The sequence below is a fragment of the Lepidochelys kempii genome, chromosome 20 (genome assembly GCF_965140265.1).
Source record: "Lepidochelys kempii isolate rLepKem1 chromosome 20, rLepKem1.hap2, whole genome shotgun sequence".
Lineage (NCBI taxonomy): Eukaryota > Metazoa > Chordata > Testudines > Cheloniidae > Lepidochelys > Lepidochelys kempii.
Window position 1 is genome coordinate 8,411,785 of NC_133275.1, and position 19,870 is coordinate 8,431,654.

The 19,870-nt window shown below is 43.7% G+C and overlaps 1 protein-coding gene across 4 annotated transcripts in view; it reads left to right on the forward strand.

Moving 5' to 3' along the window:
* AKAP8L (A-kinase anchoring protein 8 like) overlaps positions 1-6,011 on the forward strand; it is a 39,218-nt gene extending 33,207 nt beyond the window's left edge. For all 4 annotated transcript variants that reach the window (XM_073319288.1, XM_073319290.1, XM_073319289.1 and 1 more), the window contains one exon: positions 4,959-6,011. In XM_073319288.1, coding sequence (XP_073175389.1) covers positions 4,959-5,345 — 387 coding nt within the window. In that variant the 3' untranslated portion in view covers positions 5,346-6,011. The remainder of the gene's footprint in view (positions 1-4,958) is intronic.
* The last annotated feature ends 13,859 nt before the right edge of the window (positions 6,012-19,870 follow it).

The window sequence follows — 19,870 nt, forward strand, 5'->3', positions numbered from 1 at the left end:
TTCCCAGTCTCGGTCTGCAGCAACCCAAGCACCACCATCCAAGAATCAATTTTGAAATGTTGGTCAAGAATCTGACCTCCCCCAACAACTAGTGCCAGTGCTACCAAAAACCCAGACCTTTGGTCATCGGCTATGACCATTCTATCATATGTGGGCCTCCATCACCACAGACTACTGGGTATTAGAGATCATTCAAACAGGTTATGCCATCCCTTTTATCTCCATTCCACCTACCCATCCCCCTTCCCTGTCCCCATCCCTCTTCAGGGACCTTTCTCACAAGCACCTACTATAAGAAATAAAGCATCTACTCAACTCAGTGCCATGGAACAAGTTCCAAAATAATACAGGGGAAAGGGATTTTATTCCTACTATTTCCTGACTCAAAAGAAAAACGGTGAATGGAGACCCATATTAGATCTCAGAAAATTCAGTGAGTTTGTCTGTACCCACAGATTCAGACTGGTCACATGAACTCAGTTATCCCAGTGATGGAAAAGCGGGACTGGTTCTCAGCCCTCGACCTACAAGATGCATATTTTCATATCCCCATCCATTCCGCACACAGAAGGTTTCTACAATTCACAGTAGGGAAAGACTACTTCCAATACAGAGTGCTACCTTTCGGACTTCCAACAACCGCAAGAGTTTTTACCAAAACGCTAGCAGTAGTTGCGTAGCATTTGCGCCGACAGGGAATATTGATCTTCCCAAACCTAGACGACTGCCTACTGAAATGACCTATTCAAACAGAAACAGTAAATATTACCCAAAGGACTATAACCCTCTTTCACACCCTAGGGTTGCAAATAAACTAACTGAAATCTACTCTAAACCCAGTACAACAATTGGACTTCATTGGAGTGCATCTGGAGTCATAGAGGCCAAGGTATCATTTCCAATTACTAGAATTGCAGCACTGACTACTCTTATATCAGTGGTCACAAATAGCCGAGAGGTATCAGCACACACTTGCCTTCAACTACTGGGACATATGGCGGCCATCACCTTCATAGTAAAACATGCTCGACTATACATGTGCTCTGCAGGGATGTCTGAACTCGGTATACGTACCACGAAAGCACAGACAGTTTTAGGATTTGTACAAACACCAAAAGTCCAACACTCATTACAGTGGTGAACAAATCCAAGAAATGTATGTGCGGGGATTCCATTCCAGCCGAATCCACCATCCATGCTGATCACAACAGATGCCTCGCTGATCAGCTGGGGCACCCACCTAAACCAGCATACAACCCAAGGGAAGTGGTCTCCCATGAAGACGCATTTACACATCAACCTGCTCGAATTACACACATTCACAATATGTGTAACCATTTCCTCCCAAAAATCCAGAACAAAACAATAAGAGTCATGATGGACAACAGTGCATAAACCAATAGTGGGAGCTTGATCTCACTCCCTAGGCACAGAAGCCATAAAACTATGGACCAGTTCCATAAACACATCACCATTACAGCATCATGTCTCCCAGATTGGCAGAACACGATGGCAGACACATTAAGCAGACAGTTTTCCCCAAGAACACAAATGGGAACTGAACGACAACATCATACAATACATTCCACATGTGGGGGTTCCCACACATGGACTTATTCGTAGCAGCATGAAATATCAAATGCCCAAGGTTCTGCTCACGAGCAGGACTGGGAACACAATCCCTAGGGGATGCCTTCCTCATCAGATGGAACGAACCTCTCCTATACACATTCACATCATTACCTTTAATTTCCAGAGTAATACACAAGATTCAAACCAGCAAAGCCAAGGTCATACTTATAGCTCCAGTGTGGCCCAGACAGACATGGTTCCCATACCTGATTTGCATGGCGATCTGCACACCATACACGCTCCTGCTGTGACGGGATCTCCTCTCACAAGACGAAGGTCAAGTCCTCCATCCGAACCTGAAGAAACTTGACCTGGAAGACATGGCTCCAACACAAAGAATTAACCTGCTCAGAACAGGTTAATTGGGTTTTACTCAAGAGCAGAAAGACATCCACTCGTGCAGCTTACTTACAGAAATGGAAGAGGTTCTCCATGTGATGCCAAAACAAATGCATAACTGCACTTACAGCACCTCTTCATTTGTTCTTGGAGTACATATTGGAACTAAAGCAATCAGGACTCTCCACAAGTACGGTTAAAGTACATCTAGCAGCCATAACTGCTTTCCATCATAAGATTGATGGTGTCTCAGTATTCACACACTCGATCAGAAAGCATTTCCTAATGGGAATACAGAAAATGTACCCAGAAATATACAACTCCACACCAGCATGGGATCTAAATCTGGTCCTTGGAGGCCTTACCAAAACACCATTCAAACTCACTTGGGGCTTGTTCTGTACTACACCTCTCAATGAAAGTTGCATTCCTGGTCACGATTATTTATGTGCAACAAGGTTGTGAAATAGAGGCTCTCATGGCCCACCAGCCATACACTGTATTCTTCAAAGACAAAGTGACACTATGATCACACCCAAAATTTGTCCCCAAGGTTTCATCATCCTTTCATCTCAACCAATCAATTCACTTACCCTAAACCACATGAGATTACACAAGAGACCATCCTCCACACTCTAGATGTGAGACATGCATTAGCATTCTACCTAGATAAAACGAAACCATTCTGAAGACTTTTTGTCTCCACGGCTGAAAGGTCAAAGGGATCTGCAATATCAAAATAAAGACTTTCAAAATGGATCTCAAATTGCATCCACCTGTGCTGTCAACAACAAAAAAAGAGAATCCCCGACAGAGATCAGAGCCCATTTGAACAGATCAGTGTGGACCTCAGCACCTTTTTTAAATTAATGTACCAATCCCAGAGATATGTTGGGCCACCGCTTGAGCATCTGAACACACGTTAATTAATCGCTATGCAATAATGCAAAGCTCAGACTCGGATGCGATACTAGGCCTAACGGTGCTAGCGTCAACTATGAATACAACTTGGAAGCCCTTCCATCAACAGTAGGGCACTGCTTTACAGTCACCTGAAGTGGAGCACCCACAGGGTCAGCACCCAAAGAAGTTGCTCCACTGTCCTCCCTCCTCCCCTCTACTTCAAAGTTTGCATTAAAGACTCAACGGTAAAAAAGAAACTGAAAGGGTCGGACTGTGTGCACGCTAGATGAGGCACCAACAGTGCCGTGAGACAGCTACTGCGCACATCCATCCTGACCAGGCACTGCTACTGAAAATCTCCGATCAATGGCACCAGGACTCACCAACACCTGACGTGGAGCACCCACAGGGACACGCATCTCAAAGAACTTTTAGTTACTGCACAAGGTGAGTAACCCTCTCCTTTTTAGGCTGGGGCCTATGATCCACGTATATGCAAAAACTTGTCGTTGATGCCAAGGCAGTAGTTGGTCCATGGGAAGTCCAGGGCTAGTACCAAAAAGTCACCACTTGTCTCTGCGTTTAGTGACCATTCTGAAGGCTAATACCTTGCCAAGCATGAGGGCTGGAAACTAATAGTATGCACCTGGTTAGAAAGCCTGACTTTCCACTTAAGAACATAAGAACGGCCATACTGGGTCAGACCAAAGGTCCATCAAGCCCAGTGTCCTGTCCTCTGACAGCCAAAGGGAATGAACAGACAGGTTATCATCAAGTGATCCATCTCCTGTCACCCAATCCCAGCTTCTGGCAAACAGAGGCTAGGGACACCATTTCTGCCCATCCTGGCTAATAGCCATTGATGGACCTATCCTCCATGAATCTATCTAGCTCCCTTTTGAATCCCTTTATAGCATTGGCCTTTACAAGACCCTCTGGCAAGAAGTTCCACAGGTTGACAGTGCATTGCGTGATAGCATTTGTCAATAGCTTTGCTGATCTGTGGTGATTGTGGTTTGAGCTCTTGTCTTTCTGTTAGTAGTAAAGCGCCTCTATCACTGACATTCTAACAAGTCTTATATCTTCCTGTCTTCCGTTACAGCTTGGTTTTTAGTACTTCTCCAAACTGTCAGTTAGCATGGGTGCTGCACAACATTGGGTAGCTTGGAACCCCACCTTTAGATTGGTATCCAGCTCTACTATGGATAGACTTCTTGAATGTTGGTTGCTTAAATCAGAATTGAAAATGGGTTGCAAGACTAAGCCTTTGGCTGTCTGAAATCCCCAGTGTAGGCATTGGTGTAGCTGCACATACCCCTAGTGTGGACAAGCAAAACTACAATAAGCTGCAGTGTGTGCCACTGCAGCTGTCCCTGCTTTGAGGGGGTGACTTGCACCAGTGCAAACATTGGTTTACAACAGTTTTGCCAGTTTGTATCAGTACAGTCACACTGCTGTCTGTAACTGGTGTGAATTCTCAGTGTAGATGAGGTCTGGTAAAAACCTTCTAAAACAGGGGATGGGAGAGTGTCACTTTACATTTGATACAGAATAAGTCTCCAACAGCTCAACTTTATCAGGAGGGCTCCCAGAGTCTGAACATCCCCTGTTCCTGACATTACAAACAGCTCTGCTTTCAATAGACCAAGTATACCAAGTCTTTTTACTTTTCTCGTAACTTCATTGGTCTGAAAGCAGTCTGCTTATATCTGCAGAAACGTGGCACTTGAATAGTTTATTGGACTTTGCTGGGAGAAGGAACAGGGGAGCTACAAGTAACGTCCACATAATATAAAATTAACTCTCAGTAACAAAGCAAACCTCCATGGGTGCCTTCACCACACACTGCTGTAAGGGTCACTAACTTACAGCTGGCCAGGGTTAAACCCTCTGGTTTTGTACAAATACTTTCACATACAGAGAACTTCCAAGTGCTGGTCCCAGCCTAATGATCAGAAATATTCATGCCCTGAAGGAGGATCTCATGTACCTGGAATTTGTGTGAAATTAAGTAAGGTCTTAGCTAACATCTGCCAAGAACCTGTCCAAATACAGCTTCAGCATAATTCTGTCTTGACTTACAGGGTGAGAATCCCTTCACAGATGATCCAGAAGAGAAAGAGGAGCATGAGGAAGGAGAGGGTGGAACAAGTGGAAATGCAGAGGAGGGAATAGCTGAAGGAGCGGATGAAAACAAGATTGACGCAGAAAACCAAGATGAAGAAAATAAAGATGAGGAAAGCCAAGACCGAGAGGAGAACCCAGAAGCAAAAGCAACTGAGAATCATGGGGAGCAAGAGGAGATTCAGGCAGAGGCACAGGCAGAAGTAGAAGCAGGATATGCAGAAGAGAAGAATTCACAAATTGCAGAGGAAACCCTCACTGCTGAGGAGGAAGAGCAACTGCTGGAAGGAGGTGAGGAAGAAAGCAAAGGAGTTACTGCAGCAGAAGAGGATGAGCCCGTGGAGTAGACTCTGGATGGGGAAGCTGACCTGTTTAAGACCCAACATTAAGTTGTCTTTTTGTTTTTTGTTTTTGTTTTTTGTTTGTTTGTTTTTTTTGTTTTGTTTTTAAAGCATAACTATCTGTGAAATTTCATAGTATGTTTTTGGTTATCATTCTACTAAACTTTTACCTAGTTATGGCAGTTGAACGCCTCTATCTGTAAAGTGTTTTTGGAAATAGATTTTTTTTTTTTTTTTACCAAACCTTCATTTTAGTAGCTAGGTTTTGTGCAGTCCAAGTTTTTAGATGGCTTTGTAATAGGAGAATTTCTTTTGAGCATGTGTACAAAACAAATTGTGCTAATGCACTACGTACTAAATCACAATCCGGCAGATTAAATCTCTTACTATCTTCCCTGTAAAACTTTTATATATTTAAAAAAAGTGGGTTGTCCCTTAGCCAGCCTTCCTGGAAGCAAAAGGAGCCTCAAATCCAGGGTTTAAAATTCTGCAGTGTATGCTGTAAAATTCTGCATAATTTCCATGTGACTGTAGTACTCTTCCCAATGTTTTACTCTTCCTTTTTAATGCAAAGCAAAAATAAGTGGTGTTGACATTGTATTGTTTGTAAAATGCTTTCATTTAAAGGTGAATGTTTTCGGTGGGTGGAGATAAAGCACTACACTGAGATTACTCCCTGTGTGCGCCTTAATTTCTGAAGGTGGAGGTGAGTAGTAAGTGTCCTGGTGATACTCTTAATAGGTGGAGATCTTGAGATGCAGCCCTCCTAAACTGAAACAATACTGCACAATAGCTGTGGTCTGCTGCACTGAGCCCTGAGCTCCACTCAACTTTGCTGCTGATTTGGAAAAAGTCACTTCTCTTTTTTTGTGTTTTTTCTCATCTATAAGGCTAATATAACCCTTCTGAGATCTCCAGCTGAATTGTGCCTTGTGAATATTCACAAATATTTCCTAAAGTTGCCATAGGTTAGTCGCTGACTTTTTAATTCTGAGTATATTCGTCAAGCTCACAAATCAAAAGTTTGACACTTCCATGATATTTCAAAGCATGTCCCTGCAGGAAACTGAACCAGTTTTGTACAGATAAATCTCTGCTAGCTTATGCTCCATCATGGATGCATGTACAGAAAAGAGGGGCATATCTCTGCTGGATGACAGGGCATCATTTTGGGACAAGCTGCCTTGAGCTTCTTTAATGGCTCCAACATCTGTGGAACTTCCCTAGAATATAGAGTGCTGGTAGCTGTAGCTGATGAGTTTTCTTTATAAACCTGACTTCTTCCTCCCTACTTGCATTCATTCCTCCATAACATGGAAGTTAGCCTAGTTGTCAGTATACAGTAGAACTGCACAGCTTCTAAACTATAGGTGTTCATCTATGTAGAATTTTCTATCATGATCTTGCAACACAGACAGTGTTAACATGACAAGCAGCTTGTTTGCTGTCTAGTGTAAATGTTGAGGCACAGGGTCAAATTTCAAAATGTTTACTATAGTGGTCTGAAGTAGGTACACCAGTATGGCATAGCAGTCACTACTGATCTCTTAAACATGGCCATGATACCAGAGGCCACCTGAAGCCTGATCAGTAGGGGTGTTTTTTCTGGAATAGTTCACCATGCAGTGATCTGAAGCTTGTGGCATATTGCCATTTTGAATAAGGCCTTTAAGACTGTGCCTACATGCATGTACCTACATTGGCTTCAGGAAATTTGACTTTAAGGTATTAATTATGAAGAGGCAAGAGAATTAGGAGGATGACTACAGTAAGTTACTGAAATGGGACTTTATCAAACCCATAGAAATTTACAGGACTAAAAGGTTGCTACTCTGTTTACCAAGGAAGGTTACTTTTTAGAAAAATATATGTAGAAATGAGTGAAAGCATATGAATATTCACATACCCCAATTATGTTCAAATATATCAAATAGCATTTAAATAACTTAACTCTGTTTCTGTTTTTCCCTGCCTCCATTCTAGGCACCAGAACTCTTCTTACACCCATCTTCATTCATACGAATTTCTTAGTTTCTAGCTCTCATAGAACCACCACTGATATCCTACAACTCGCCCTCCAGTTCACCCATCCCCTAGCATTCAAAGGCAAGTAAGATAACATCTTGCTTCTTACTATCCATATTAAAATTGGACTCAACTCTTTTTCATGCAGCTCCCTGCTTTGATTGAGACTATATTAGTCTCTGTTTACAATTATAATCTTCAATTTACAATATTTACTCCCTGCCATCCCCCTCAAACAAACCAGTTCTTCCTGTTTTGGAGCTTAGCAAGTATCTGCAGGCTTCTCCTTCTTCCTGGCTCTGCATAGATGCTTAAGACCACCTACCTGGCCATGCAATAAATGTAGCCATCCATCACAGTAGGCAAGGCCAAGGCCAATTTTTGTAAACAAGTGAAGTTTTGGGAATTTGCCTATGCCTCAAATTCTAATGGTATTTTACAGTAGGTAAAGCTAGAAGTACTCTACTGAAGATGGGTTTTCTGGGTAGTGACCTAATCTTTATTTACATAATGTCAATTTTGAGCCTCTAAATATGTGTTGACCAATTGCCTGTAAGTGTTCAAAAAATTCTTGTGTACCCTAAACTTAATGACAATAATACTCTTCCTGTGCAGAGTTACAAGTGAAGGGGAATAGTGGCAAATAATGTGTAGCTGCTACTGAATGACTTCTATTAAGGATAACTTTTAATAAACTAAGCATGACCATCTTTCATCATACATTCCAGGAAAAATAGTTTGGTGGCTTGCTACAACCAACCAGACCATGACCAGATAAATCTGCAGGCTAGAGCCTAGAACCCTGATTCTTTGTTCTAGAAACGTTGGTCTATATACTACTAAGCAAAGTCAGAACTTCCATTCGTGGTAACATATGGACAGGGCCATATGGACTTTGCAGCTTACTGGTGGTGGTACTTACTGCAATTCATCCTTTGTTCCAGAATCGAAATGTTCGTTTTAAAAAAGTGTCTAGTCCATGTGGATACAAAGCTTTCATTTTGACTAGAAATCTTAAAATTATTTTTAAGAAATGTAAAAGTGGCCACCACATGAAATATAGCCTCTGAATTTTAATTCATATTGGAGTTCATGTTGGTTTGGTGCAGATTGGGGTGATACTCAAAGGTTTAAAAAAAAAATCACTTTTTAAAAAAAAAATAATTTGTGGGATCTTGCAAAAACCTATAAGCTGTGGTCTGTTGTGGTTTTTTTTTTTTTTTTAAATGTATTTGGTCCTACTAACTTTACACCTGCTGCTTAGAGCAATGCCAGTTTAGAAGCAGGTATTACTTCTCTGTTTTGCTCTGTAAATGTTTTTAAAGTTGTGTTCCCTAAATACATCAGAATGAAGCAGACATTTATCACTGTTGCTATTCCTCCCCATAGCAGTTAATGCGGCAGTCTGCATAGGTATTTGGGTGATGGACTGTGCCCAGTGTGATGGTAGCTGTGTGTGTGAGAGAGCCATCAAATACGCTGTAGATTAGGGTACAGTGCCCTGAGTGAAGAACCACAAGCCCGTGACTAGTCTCTCTACAGTTCTTGCACTTCACCGTCCTGATCAACCTAGACCATGATTACAACTTTAGAAAGTAATCAGCTATGAGCCATGCTCCCTTTGCAAATAAGCCAACAGGTTAAAAACAAGTTTACTTCAGATGTAGTTGTGAATAGAACCCAGCTCTCTAATATGGCAGACCCAAAACTACAGGTGTTCTTTGGTAATGTTGTGAAGCTTTACCTTACAGTGTCATTTCAGAGCTGGCATTAGAACCCAGGCTTCCTGATCTCTAATTTTCTACAGCTGTTTACCAGATCATTTTGTGACCCATTGGGAAAGTCTACATCAAGTCCCCTTCTAGTGCCTGAGGCTGTAGCTGTGCTAGGTAGTATTAGGTATACTCTAGCAACAAAGCATTCCTAGTGTGGATGCAGCTTATATTGGCAAAACTCAGCTACTTCTGCTGATGTAGCTTATTCCACACCTACCCCAAGCAAAACAAGCTATACCCATAAAAGCACAACTTTGGTGGTAATATTTCATCTATATGAGGGTTTTGACAGCATGGCTGTGTTGGTCAGGGATCACATCTCTTCATGCTCCTGTCCCACATAGCCATGGCAACAGCAGTCTGTAGGGTAGATACAGCCTTAATTGTGGCCTTAGCAATGTGAAGAAAGAATAACTTCCCAAATGCATGGAATGGGTGACAGAAGGATGTGCCAATTTATTGCTCCAAGTGCATATGAGGTTGCCAGTTCAAGTTTTGCATTTAGAGGGCGGGTCGGATGGCGCTGGAGTATGGATTGCTTTTCAGTGTCCAGGGGAGGCGGAAGTGAAGCCTTGTGGCGTATCGGAGTGTTAATGGGAGCACTGTTTAAGCAATCTGAAGATAGCAAGGAATGCAGGGGACTTATCCCCTAACTTCTCATTTCCATACGTGGGGTGTCCCTCAATTTAGTCTTAAGTCGCTAAACTGTGTGGTAGGGATAAACGCTGTCTTTATAGAACATTGTGACATGCCCAAAAACTTCATTAATGCAGAGTTCAAATTGCCCAGAGCAGCCTTGTGCCCTCCAAAATGTGGAGAGTGGCTAAACTTAAACATCTGAAAATGAGGAAATACCAAGTTAAGATGCATGCCGTCTCTGCAACGCACTCTTAACTCTGCCATCTTTGACCAATGCCCGTACTAGCACCCTCTCCTAATGCTGCAGAACACTGGGAAGAGAGCACATACGACGGTCTACCGTGCTCAACACCTGTGGCTACAGCAAAACTCAAGCTAAGGTGCAGTATGCAGTATCTCCATTCAAACACTGATTCTACACATAACATACAAAAAGTTGGATGGTTACCAGCCCTTCACCCTTGCTCTGAGGATTCCACCTGAGACACTGCCTTCACTAAGCCCTGGAGATGTTGCCCTGCATGGCAGCAGACTGCTGACAAATGCCATGGCAAGAAGACACCCGGGTGCACCTCTGCAGATGCAACCTGCAGAACTCAGTGCTGAAATGAGGCATAGTGGATCCTTCAATGCACCTAGTCATATTACAGTAACAGTTCTGTTAAGTTGCTCTAATCAATCCCTTCACCATCCAATACAGCTACACTTGACGTGGTGAAGGCAGCTAGAGTGCATGCAGTTAAATGCTGCAATCCAAAGCTGCGGAGCACAAAACAAATACTGTAACATTCTTTCAGAACTTCCTCCTGTCTGTCTACCCCCTTACTGAACCATTCACAATGGCTATTGCCAGCTCCAGGGGGGCAGACTTAAGGTTGTGTTGTGGGGGTGGCATGTATCTTGGTATTTCCTGGTTTTCAGAGGTTTAAATTTAGCTACTCCACATTCTGCACTGACATGTGACAGTGCTGGACAACCTTAAGTCTGTGTTAATTAAGTTTTTCGATAATTTAATTTCTGTGGCTTTAAAAAATAAAAAAAAAAAAACATCCCCATGTTGCTCAGCTCTCCTCCTCCACTGCCTCTGGCTCCTTGGCAGCCATTACCCTGGCCCCAGAATGCACTGGCTGCATGTTACAGAAAATAGATCCTGTCAAACTAATTTGACATCTTTGAGATAACAAGTTAGGTTGATAAAGGTAATGGTATTGATGTAATATATTTCGACTTTTATAAGGCATTTTGGTACTTCACGATATTTTGATTAAAAAATTTGAATGATCTAAAAATAACATGGCCCATATTAAATGGATTAAACAAAGGCTAACTGATAGATCTCAAAATGTAATTGTATAGGAGGAATCATCAGCAAGTGAGTGTTTCTGGTGAGGTACCACAGCGATCCATTCTTGAGCCTATGCCATTTAAGATTTTTGTCAATGACCTGAAAGTAAACGTAAAATCACTACAATAAAGTTTGCAAATGACACACAAACTGGGGAGTGGTAAATAATGAAGAGTACAGGTCCCAGATACAAAGCAAACTGGTTCATTTGATAAGCTGGGCAAAAGCAAACTATGCATTTTAATACAGCCAAATGTAAATGTGTATATGTAGGAACAAAGAATGTAGGCCATAGTCACAGGATGGGGGGACTACCCCCCCCAGCTGTCATGACTGTCCCCATGACAGCGATTGCTCTGATCAGTTTTTGAACTCCACTGCCCAAGTGTCACAGAGACTTCCCTACCCCCCACTTTAAACCACCCTTCCCTCTTGTTTTTAAATGCCTTTTCCTGGTTGCCCGCCTTGATGAGTACACCTAGCAGCTTACCTTTTTTTGTGTACATCTGACCATGCTGGTTCCATGCATGCAGAGAGCTCCTGTCTGGAGCAAGCAACAAGTTGTGGATCTTCTTACCCTGTGGTGAGACAAGACTGTGCGAGTCCAGAAATGGAACAGCTGTTGAAATATCAACACTATGTGCAGATTTCACAGGGGGTGCTGGAACAGGGGCATGACAGGGCTGCGCAGCAGGGGATACCACCAGGCATACCACAAGGCAAGAGAAGTCAACAAGAACCCTGGGGCTGCCCTGCAGACCTGCCACTTTTACAACAAACTGCATGCCATACTTGGCAGTGAACCCACCAGCACTCTGAGGACTACTGTGGACACTTCAGAGGAGCCCAAGGCAGAGACCCCTACCACAAACAGCAAAGGGGCAGGGCGAACACAGCTGGGGACTTAAACTATGCCATGAGCCAGGAACTGTTTGAAACTCTGATGGAATCAAGCCAGGTGAACGCAGATGAGCCCACTAATGAGCAAGAAGAGAGCTCGGGTGAGTGTCTACATGCATTATTCCTTATCAAGGTTTTTTTTTAGTTTGGTTTGTTTTTTTCTGCTGAAACCTCATCTCCCTTCCTGCCCCATTTAAAAATGTCTCCCATCCCATCAACAACTTTATAGAATGGAAGCACTGAGTTCTCATTGCTTTAATGTTACAAAATACAATGTTAGAGAATAAATTCAAAAAGAGTTCTATGGCAGTCCAGTTACACATTGCACATCATATCGATGTTCTTTATCGTCTTTAAGTGCTCCTTTTGTATCTCGATCGTCCAGGGGCCCCACTGGTTGTTTAACAGGCTTCCTGCTTCTGATGTACTTAAAAACATTTCATTACCTTTTGAGCTTTTGGCTAGCTGTTCTTCAAACTCCTTTTTGGCTTTTCTTATTATATTTTTACACTTAATTTGGCAGTGTTTATGCTCCTTTCTATTTATCTCACTAGGATTTGACTTCCACTTTTTAAAAGACGCCTTTTTATCCCTCACTGCTTTTTTTACATGGTTGTTAAGCCACGGTGGCTCTTTTTTAGTTCTTTTACTGTGTGTTTTTTAATTTGGGGTATACATTTAGGTTGGGCCTCTATTATGGTGTCTTTGAAAAGTGTCCATGCAGCCTGCAGGGATTTCACTGTAGTCACTGTACCTTTTAATTTCTGTTTAACTAACCTCCTCATTTTTGCATAGTTCCCCTTTCTGAACTTAAATGCCACCATGTTGGGCTGATGAGGTGTTCTTCCCACCACAGGAATGTTGAATGTTGTTGTTATATTATGGTCACTATTTCCAAGCGGTCTTGTTATAGTTACCTCTTGGACCAGATCCTGCGCTCCACTCAGGACTAAATCAAGAATTGCCTCTCCCCTTGTGGATTCCTGTACCAGCTGCTCCAAGAAACAGTCATTTAAAGTATCGAGAAATTTTGTCTCTGCATTTCGTCCAGAGGTGACCTGTACCCAGTCAATATGGGGATAATTGAAATCCCCCACTATTATTGAGTTCTTTATTTTGATAGGCTCTCTAATCTCCCTTAGCATTTCATTCTCACTATCACTGTCCTGATCAGGTGGTCGATACTGTTACATTCTTATTAGAGCGTGGAATTACTATCCATAGAGATTCTATGGAACATTTGAATTCATTTAAGATTTTTACCTCATTTGATTCTACATTTTCTTTCACATAAGTGCCATTCCTCCCCCACCCACATGACCTGTTCTGTCCTTCCAATATATTTTGTACCCAGGAATGATTGTGTTCCATTGAATGTCCTCACTCCACCAGGTTTCTGTGATGCCTATTATATCAATATCCTCCTTTAACATGAGGCACTCTAGTTCACCCATCTTATTATTTAGACTTCTAGCATTTGTGTAGAAGCACTTTAAAAACTTGTCACTGTTTATTTGTCAGCCCTTTTCTGATGTGTCAGATTCTTTTTTATGTGAATGTTTCTCGTCTAATCTGGCCCATACTTTATCCTCTTCCATCCTCTCCTCCTGACTAAAACCTAGAGAATCTCTATCAATAGACTCTCCTCTAAGAGATGTCTCTGTCAGAGCCAGGTGTGCCTCTGCAGCAATCGGCTTTCCCCCATCTCTTAGTTTAAAAACTGCTCTGCAACCTTTTGTCTACACACAAATCACACTAACCCAAGGCTTGGTCCCAGGACCCAACGGGTGGAAGGTGTGAGCCTGAATCAAGCCTGGATCCCGAGTTCAAACCCTGTTGCTTTGCAATATAGACGCAGTCCCATTGGACTCCTGCTCTGTGGGGTCCATCAACAGTATCCCACAATCCCACAGGCTGACTTTTTGTCGTCTGAACCGTCAAGTTTGGTGGACAGTCAAGTTTTCCCACACTGTAATGTGAACAAAGGGCTAGAGTGGCCACATTTTCAGAGGGCATAGGTAGTCTGGGATATGCAGACTGAGGCCCCCATAATGCAGTGTAGGTGCTGGAGCCCTAGGTTGGGACCAGCCGTGGTTCAACAAGTCCTAACCTGGGGTTACAAAAGAGTGTAGACATTCAAGCCCTAGGTTAACAAACCCAGAGTCTATGAACTTGAATTCTACATACTCTGGGCTTGCTTTGCAATGTAGTCATAGCCTTTGTGTCTACCTGTTCAAATTCAGCAGACACTCCACCTTTCCCTCTACACTGGCAGCAGCTTTACCCCCTTTGCCTCATATGCAGTAGTCAACTTGCAGCTATAACCATGGGAGTGTCTGTCTTGCTGAGATTCAGTTTAGTGAAGACACAGTGCCAACAACCCTGCTGAGTCTGTAGTCGAATATTCCCTTGGTGCTGTTGAGGTGGCCAGTGTACAGCTTCATGAGCCAAGCAGGCCAAGAGGTAGGCTGGGTCCCCCAGGATCACTACTGGCATTTCAACATTGCCAGTGGCAATCCACCAGCTGGGAAAGAATGTCCCTGCTTGCAGCGTTTTGAAAATCCCCTTGCTCTTAATGATGTATGCATCTCACACCTTCCCTGACGGGCCCACGATGATATCAGTGAAATGTCCCCGGTGATCCAGTAGCGTTTGCATAACCACCGAAAATTATTGCTTTCTGTAGGTGTACTCGTGGCAAGATGGAATGGTGCCAAAATAGGGATAAGGTGTGCCATCTATTGACTCACCACAGTTTAGGAACCCCATTGTTGCAATGCCATTCACTATTTCCCAGACGTTTCCAAGAGCGTTGTGTAAAAGGAAACACTAATAACCTTGGATTACAATGGCCCATGCTCTGGCATTGCCAACTCTAAGCTGTGTGGCTTTTCAAACTCTAAACTGATTGCTGACTGACAGCAATCTGGTATTCCAAGCTTCCAGAGCTCGATCACTTGTCATTTCTCCAGTCAATGCAGCTTGCATTCTGATGACCCTGCACTGGAGGTCTGGGACAAGCTCAGCACACAGATTCAGGAAGGTGGCCTTTTACATCCAGAAGAGCTGCAGCCACAGCTCGCCAACCCAAATCCGCATCGCAATGCGATCACACCAAACAGTGCTTGTTTCTCACGCCCAGAAGTAATGATCCACCATGTAGAGCTGTTCCGTGAACGCCACCAGGAAGTCAGCTTTTTTTTTACTCAGTCCATCAGCATCCAGTTATTGTGCTCCAAAAGCTCCACATCTTCCTCATCACAATTCCAATTGTTGTACTCCTTCAAGCTGTGGAAATACAGGAGAATCATGCATCCCTTATTAGCAATACTCATGAGTAAGACTAAGATTTTGTCAGGGATATTTTAGTGAAAGTCATGGACAGGTCACGGACAATATGACTTTCACTAAAATATCCCTGACAAAATGGGGAGGTGGGTTCAGTGGGTGCTCAGCGGTGGCTGAGCAGCTCTGGGGAGCCCCCGCCACCCACAGCAGCAGGGAGTTCCAGGGGGTTCCCTGCCACCTGCAGCGAGTGGGCACTCTGCGGTCCCTGGCCACCTGTGGGGGCATGGGCTGTCCCCATGTTGCGGCTGGGAGCTGCAGGGTCCCCATGTTGCGGCTGGGCAGCTGCAGGGTCCCAGCACCAGGGCAGGGGCTGCAAGCTGTGGGGGGACTGGCTGGGAGCTCCAGCCCCAAGGCAAAAAATGTCACGGAGATCAATGGAGTCATGGATTCTGTGACCTCCATGTCCTAATCATAGCCTTACTCATGATGATTGTGCTGAGCTCTGCAGACTCCATACGTCTGGCAGAGGCCAAAAAGTACTGTGGGAGTTGTTATGGGAAAGAGAAAGTGGCATGGTGGGAACTTGACCCATGGCTCCCAGAAATCCCTGGACAAATTGTTGGTATCCCCAAACCACTTCAAAAATGTCCCACAAAGCATTGAGCCAGACGGCGGCACAGGGCACGCTGGCTTCCCTGCCTGTGATGCACCACGTTTTCTGTTGATGCAAGTACTCCTGGTGAGTACGTACAGTGCTAATGCAAGCACCCAAATGTGCATGCGCCCAAGAGATATACACGCTTTGTCGGTTGTACATGGACATAACTTTGCATTGACTGAACTTTACAGTGTAGACATAGCCTTGGCGTAACAAAAAGAAGGTTAAGGGGTGACTTGATCACAGTTTACAAATACCTACATAGGGAGCACATATCTGATAATGGACTCTTCATTCTAGCAGACAAAGGTATAACATGATCCAATGGCTGAAAGTTGAAGCTAGACAACTTCAGATTGGAAATAAGGTATAAGTTTTTAACAGTGAGGGTAATTCTTTGGTTCACCATGGTCATGGTGGATTCTCCATTACTGGCAATTTTTAAATCAAGACTGGATGTTTTTCTAAAAGATCTACTGTGGGAATTAATTAGAGGAAGTTCTGTGGCCTGTGTTGTAAAGGAGGACATCAGACTAGATTATCACAGTGGTCCTATTACTCTAGTCCTTTCGCTGTCCCTGCAGCATCACTTCACCTCCCATCTCTCTGTCTGTCCAGCACAGCCTAGTCCTCCCTCCCCACAGAGAGGCAGGTCTCATTATGAGACCCACAGGTTGAGGAGCCAGGAAGAGGATGCAGAAACAGTGCAGGGACTAGCATGGAGTCACTAGTGACATTGTTAGGGGCAGGGAGACTTAGATGTTTGGGGGACAGAGATGAAGCCTCCAATGTTCCCCCACTGCACAGATATTCCCACCCCACACTTCAGTGCACTATTTCAACACCCCCCCCACACACACTGCTCTGCCCCTCCTCCAACTGCTCAGGAATCCGAACACTGTTCCTACTCCTCCAGCATGCCCTTCATCATGCACATTGCTCTGACCAACCACATCCACCCACAGACCAGCTCCACCCTCTTACTTGCTATTCCTGGTAAGCTGGGAAAGGCCATGGGTAGGTGGTGGGTCCATGAAGAGTGCCCAGACCAGCTGAATGTAAGAAGAGGCAGGAGAGGCAAATGGAAGTGCAAAGCCCCTCACCCATATCTGGGCCCAATGCCCTGATAGGCTTGGCAGGATTCAATTTAAATGGATAGATGTCACAAAACGTTAATTTCACCTAACACCTGACAAAAAGTATTGTTTGCAGTGTTGTAGCCATGTTGGTCCCAGGATATTCAAGAGACAAGGTGGGTGAGGTAATCTTTTATTGGATCAACTTCTCTTCGGGAGAGAGAGAAGCTTTCAAGCTACACAGAGCTCTTCTTCAGGTCTGGGAAAGGTAGTCAGAGTGTCACAGCTAAATGCAAGCTGGAACAGATTGTTTAACATAAGTGGTTAACACATATTTCAAGGGCCCATTCAAGGTGAAATGGCCAGTTAACACCTCTCCACTAACAGGGCGGAAAGTGGGGGGAAGAGTGGGTGTTTGGCGGGGGGGGGAGGGAGGGTTTAGTGGGTTATTGATTGTTGTAGTAAGCCATAAATTCAGTGTCTATTTAATCCATGATTTGTAGTGTCTAGGAAAGTTATGAATATAATTCCCAGGCTTGTCTTTTGAAGGTGTTGTGCAGGTTTCCTTTTAGGACAAGGACTGAGAGGTCAGATATGGAGTGATCTCTTTGTGAAAAGTGTTCACCCACAGGTGATACGTTGTTTTTGTCTTTTATCGTTTTTCTGTGTGAGTTCATTTGAGAGCATAGTGATTGTCTTGTTTCACCTGCATATTTGTTACTGGGGTATTTAGTACGCTGGATGAGATACACCACATGTTATGACAGGCACGTGTAGGACCCATGAATCTTGAAAGGTGTGTTGTAGGGGATGTTGATCATCATAGCAATGGAAATATGTCTACAGATTCTGCATCTGTTGTTCTGTCGGGATCTGGTGCCGCTTTGACTTGGTGTGTCCTGGTCTGTGGGAACCTTGCTTCTAATCATCAGCTTGTAGAAGTTAGGGGGTTGTTTGAAGGCCAGAAGAGGAGGTTCAGAAAAGATTTCTCTCAGGAGGTGGTCCCCATTGAGTATGGGTTGTAATTGTTTAATGATACCCCACATGGTTCTAGTTTGGGTTGGTAGGTGACAACTAAGGGTGTGCGGTTGGAGGGTGGTTGTTTTTTCTGTATTGAAGTAGGTTCTCTCGGGGTATTTAGATGGCCCATTCCATGATGCAGTCTACTTTTATGGTGGAGTGTCCTTGTGTGGTGAAGGCGATTTTAAATGTGTTAAGATGCGTATCCTGGACTTTCTCCTTGGAGCACATTCTGTGGTATGAGTGGCTGGCAATAAATAATAGATTACTTTGTATATTTGGGGTGGTTACTGGATCTGTGAAGGTAAGTGTGATGATCCATGGGTTTCTTGTATATAGTTGTCTGTAGGATTCCATTGTTTAAACCGATTGTGGTATTCAGGAACTTGATGCTAGTGTGGGAGTGTCCTAGAGAAAGTTTAATGGATGGGTGGTGGTTGTTGAAGTTGGGTGGAAATCTATGAGGGAGTTTAGATTGTCTGTCTGTCCAGAGGATGAAAATATCATTGATGTATCTCAGATATATCACTGGTTTCATGGTGCATATGTGGAGAAATTCTTCCTCAAGGTGGCCCATGAAGAAGTTGGCATATTGGGGAGCCATCCTACTACCCAATGGCTGTGCCCATGGTTTGGACAAGGTGTTAATTTTTGAATGTAAAATTGTTATGGGTGAGGATGAAATGGATGAGTTTGGCAATGTGTTTGGGGTGGATATCTGAGTGTTATCTGTTTTCTTGTAGATTGCTTGAAGCAAGCAATGATGCCATCTTCATGAGGGATGTTTGTGTAATGGGACGTGACCACCACCCTGGTTTGCCAATCCAGAGGTACTGCACCCACCTTCTACACAACATTGAAGAGGCACGTTAACCACGACACCCCAACATTGTCCAGTGCTTTCAACATCTCCAGGCGAATCTTGTCCATCCCTACTGCCTTACCACTAAAGAAGGCACTTTACCGCCGTATTGACCTCAGCATCAGAAATAGATCCGATCTCACTGGAGTCTTTCGGTGCTGCCTCCTGAAAGGGGAGGCATGTCCATCGGGTTGAGGAGTTCTTGATAACAGTCTTCAAATATATTAAGGGCTGTTATAAAGAAGATGGGGATCAATTGTTTTCCATGTCTACTGAAGGCAGGACAAGAAGTAATGGGCTTAAACTGCAGCAAGGGAGATTTAGGTTAGATATAAAGAAGAACTTTCTCACTATAAAGGTAGTACAGCTCTGGAACAGGCTTCCAAGGGAGGTTGTGGAATCCCCATCACTGGAGATTTTTAAGGACGGGTTGGACAAAAACCTGTCACAGGTGATCCAGCTTTACTTGGTCCTACCTCAACATGGGGGCTGGACTAGACATCTGCTCAAGGTCCCTTCCAGCCCCATATTTCCATGACCCTATGGAATAGTCAGTCACTACTAAAATGTTTCTCACATTCTTCCAGTTTACTCCTAGAATCAGGAAATCAATGCACACTAGTTCCACGGACTTGCTGCTGGTGATATTTTCTAGATGCACAATGCACTCATATCTCCTATTTCTTGCCATCCAGGGCCAGTAGAGCTGGCTCTGAAAGAGTTCCAGGGGTCTCTCCATCCCCAAATGTTTGAAATCCTCCTGCAGGGCTCTCATGGCAGCACTAGTTGATTGTGTAGAGGGTCTGCCATGATTCAGTGGAACGCTCCCACTAATCAGTTTCAGTCTATTTCATTCTCTGAACAGTAGTTTAGCCTCTGGGGAGGATGGAATAATCACTCCTGGAAGTCCTCTCCTCTTTTTAGCCAGCAGTGTGTCATGGAT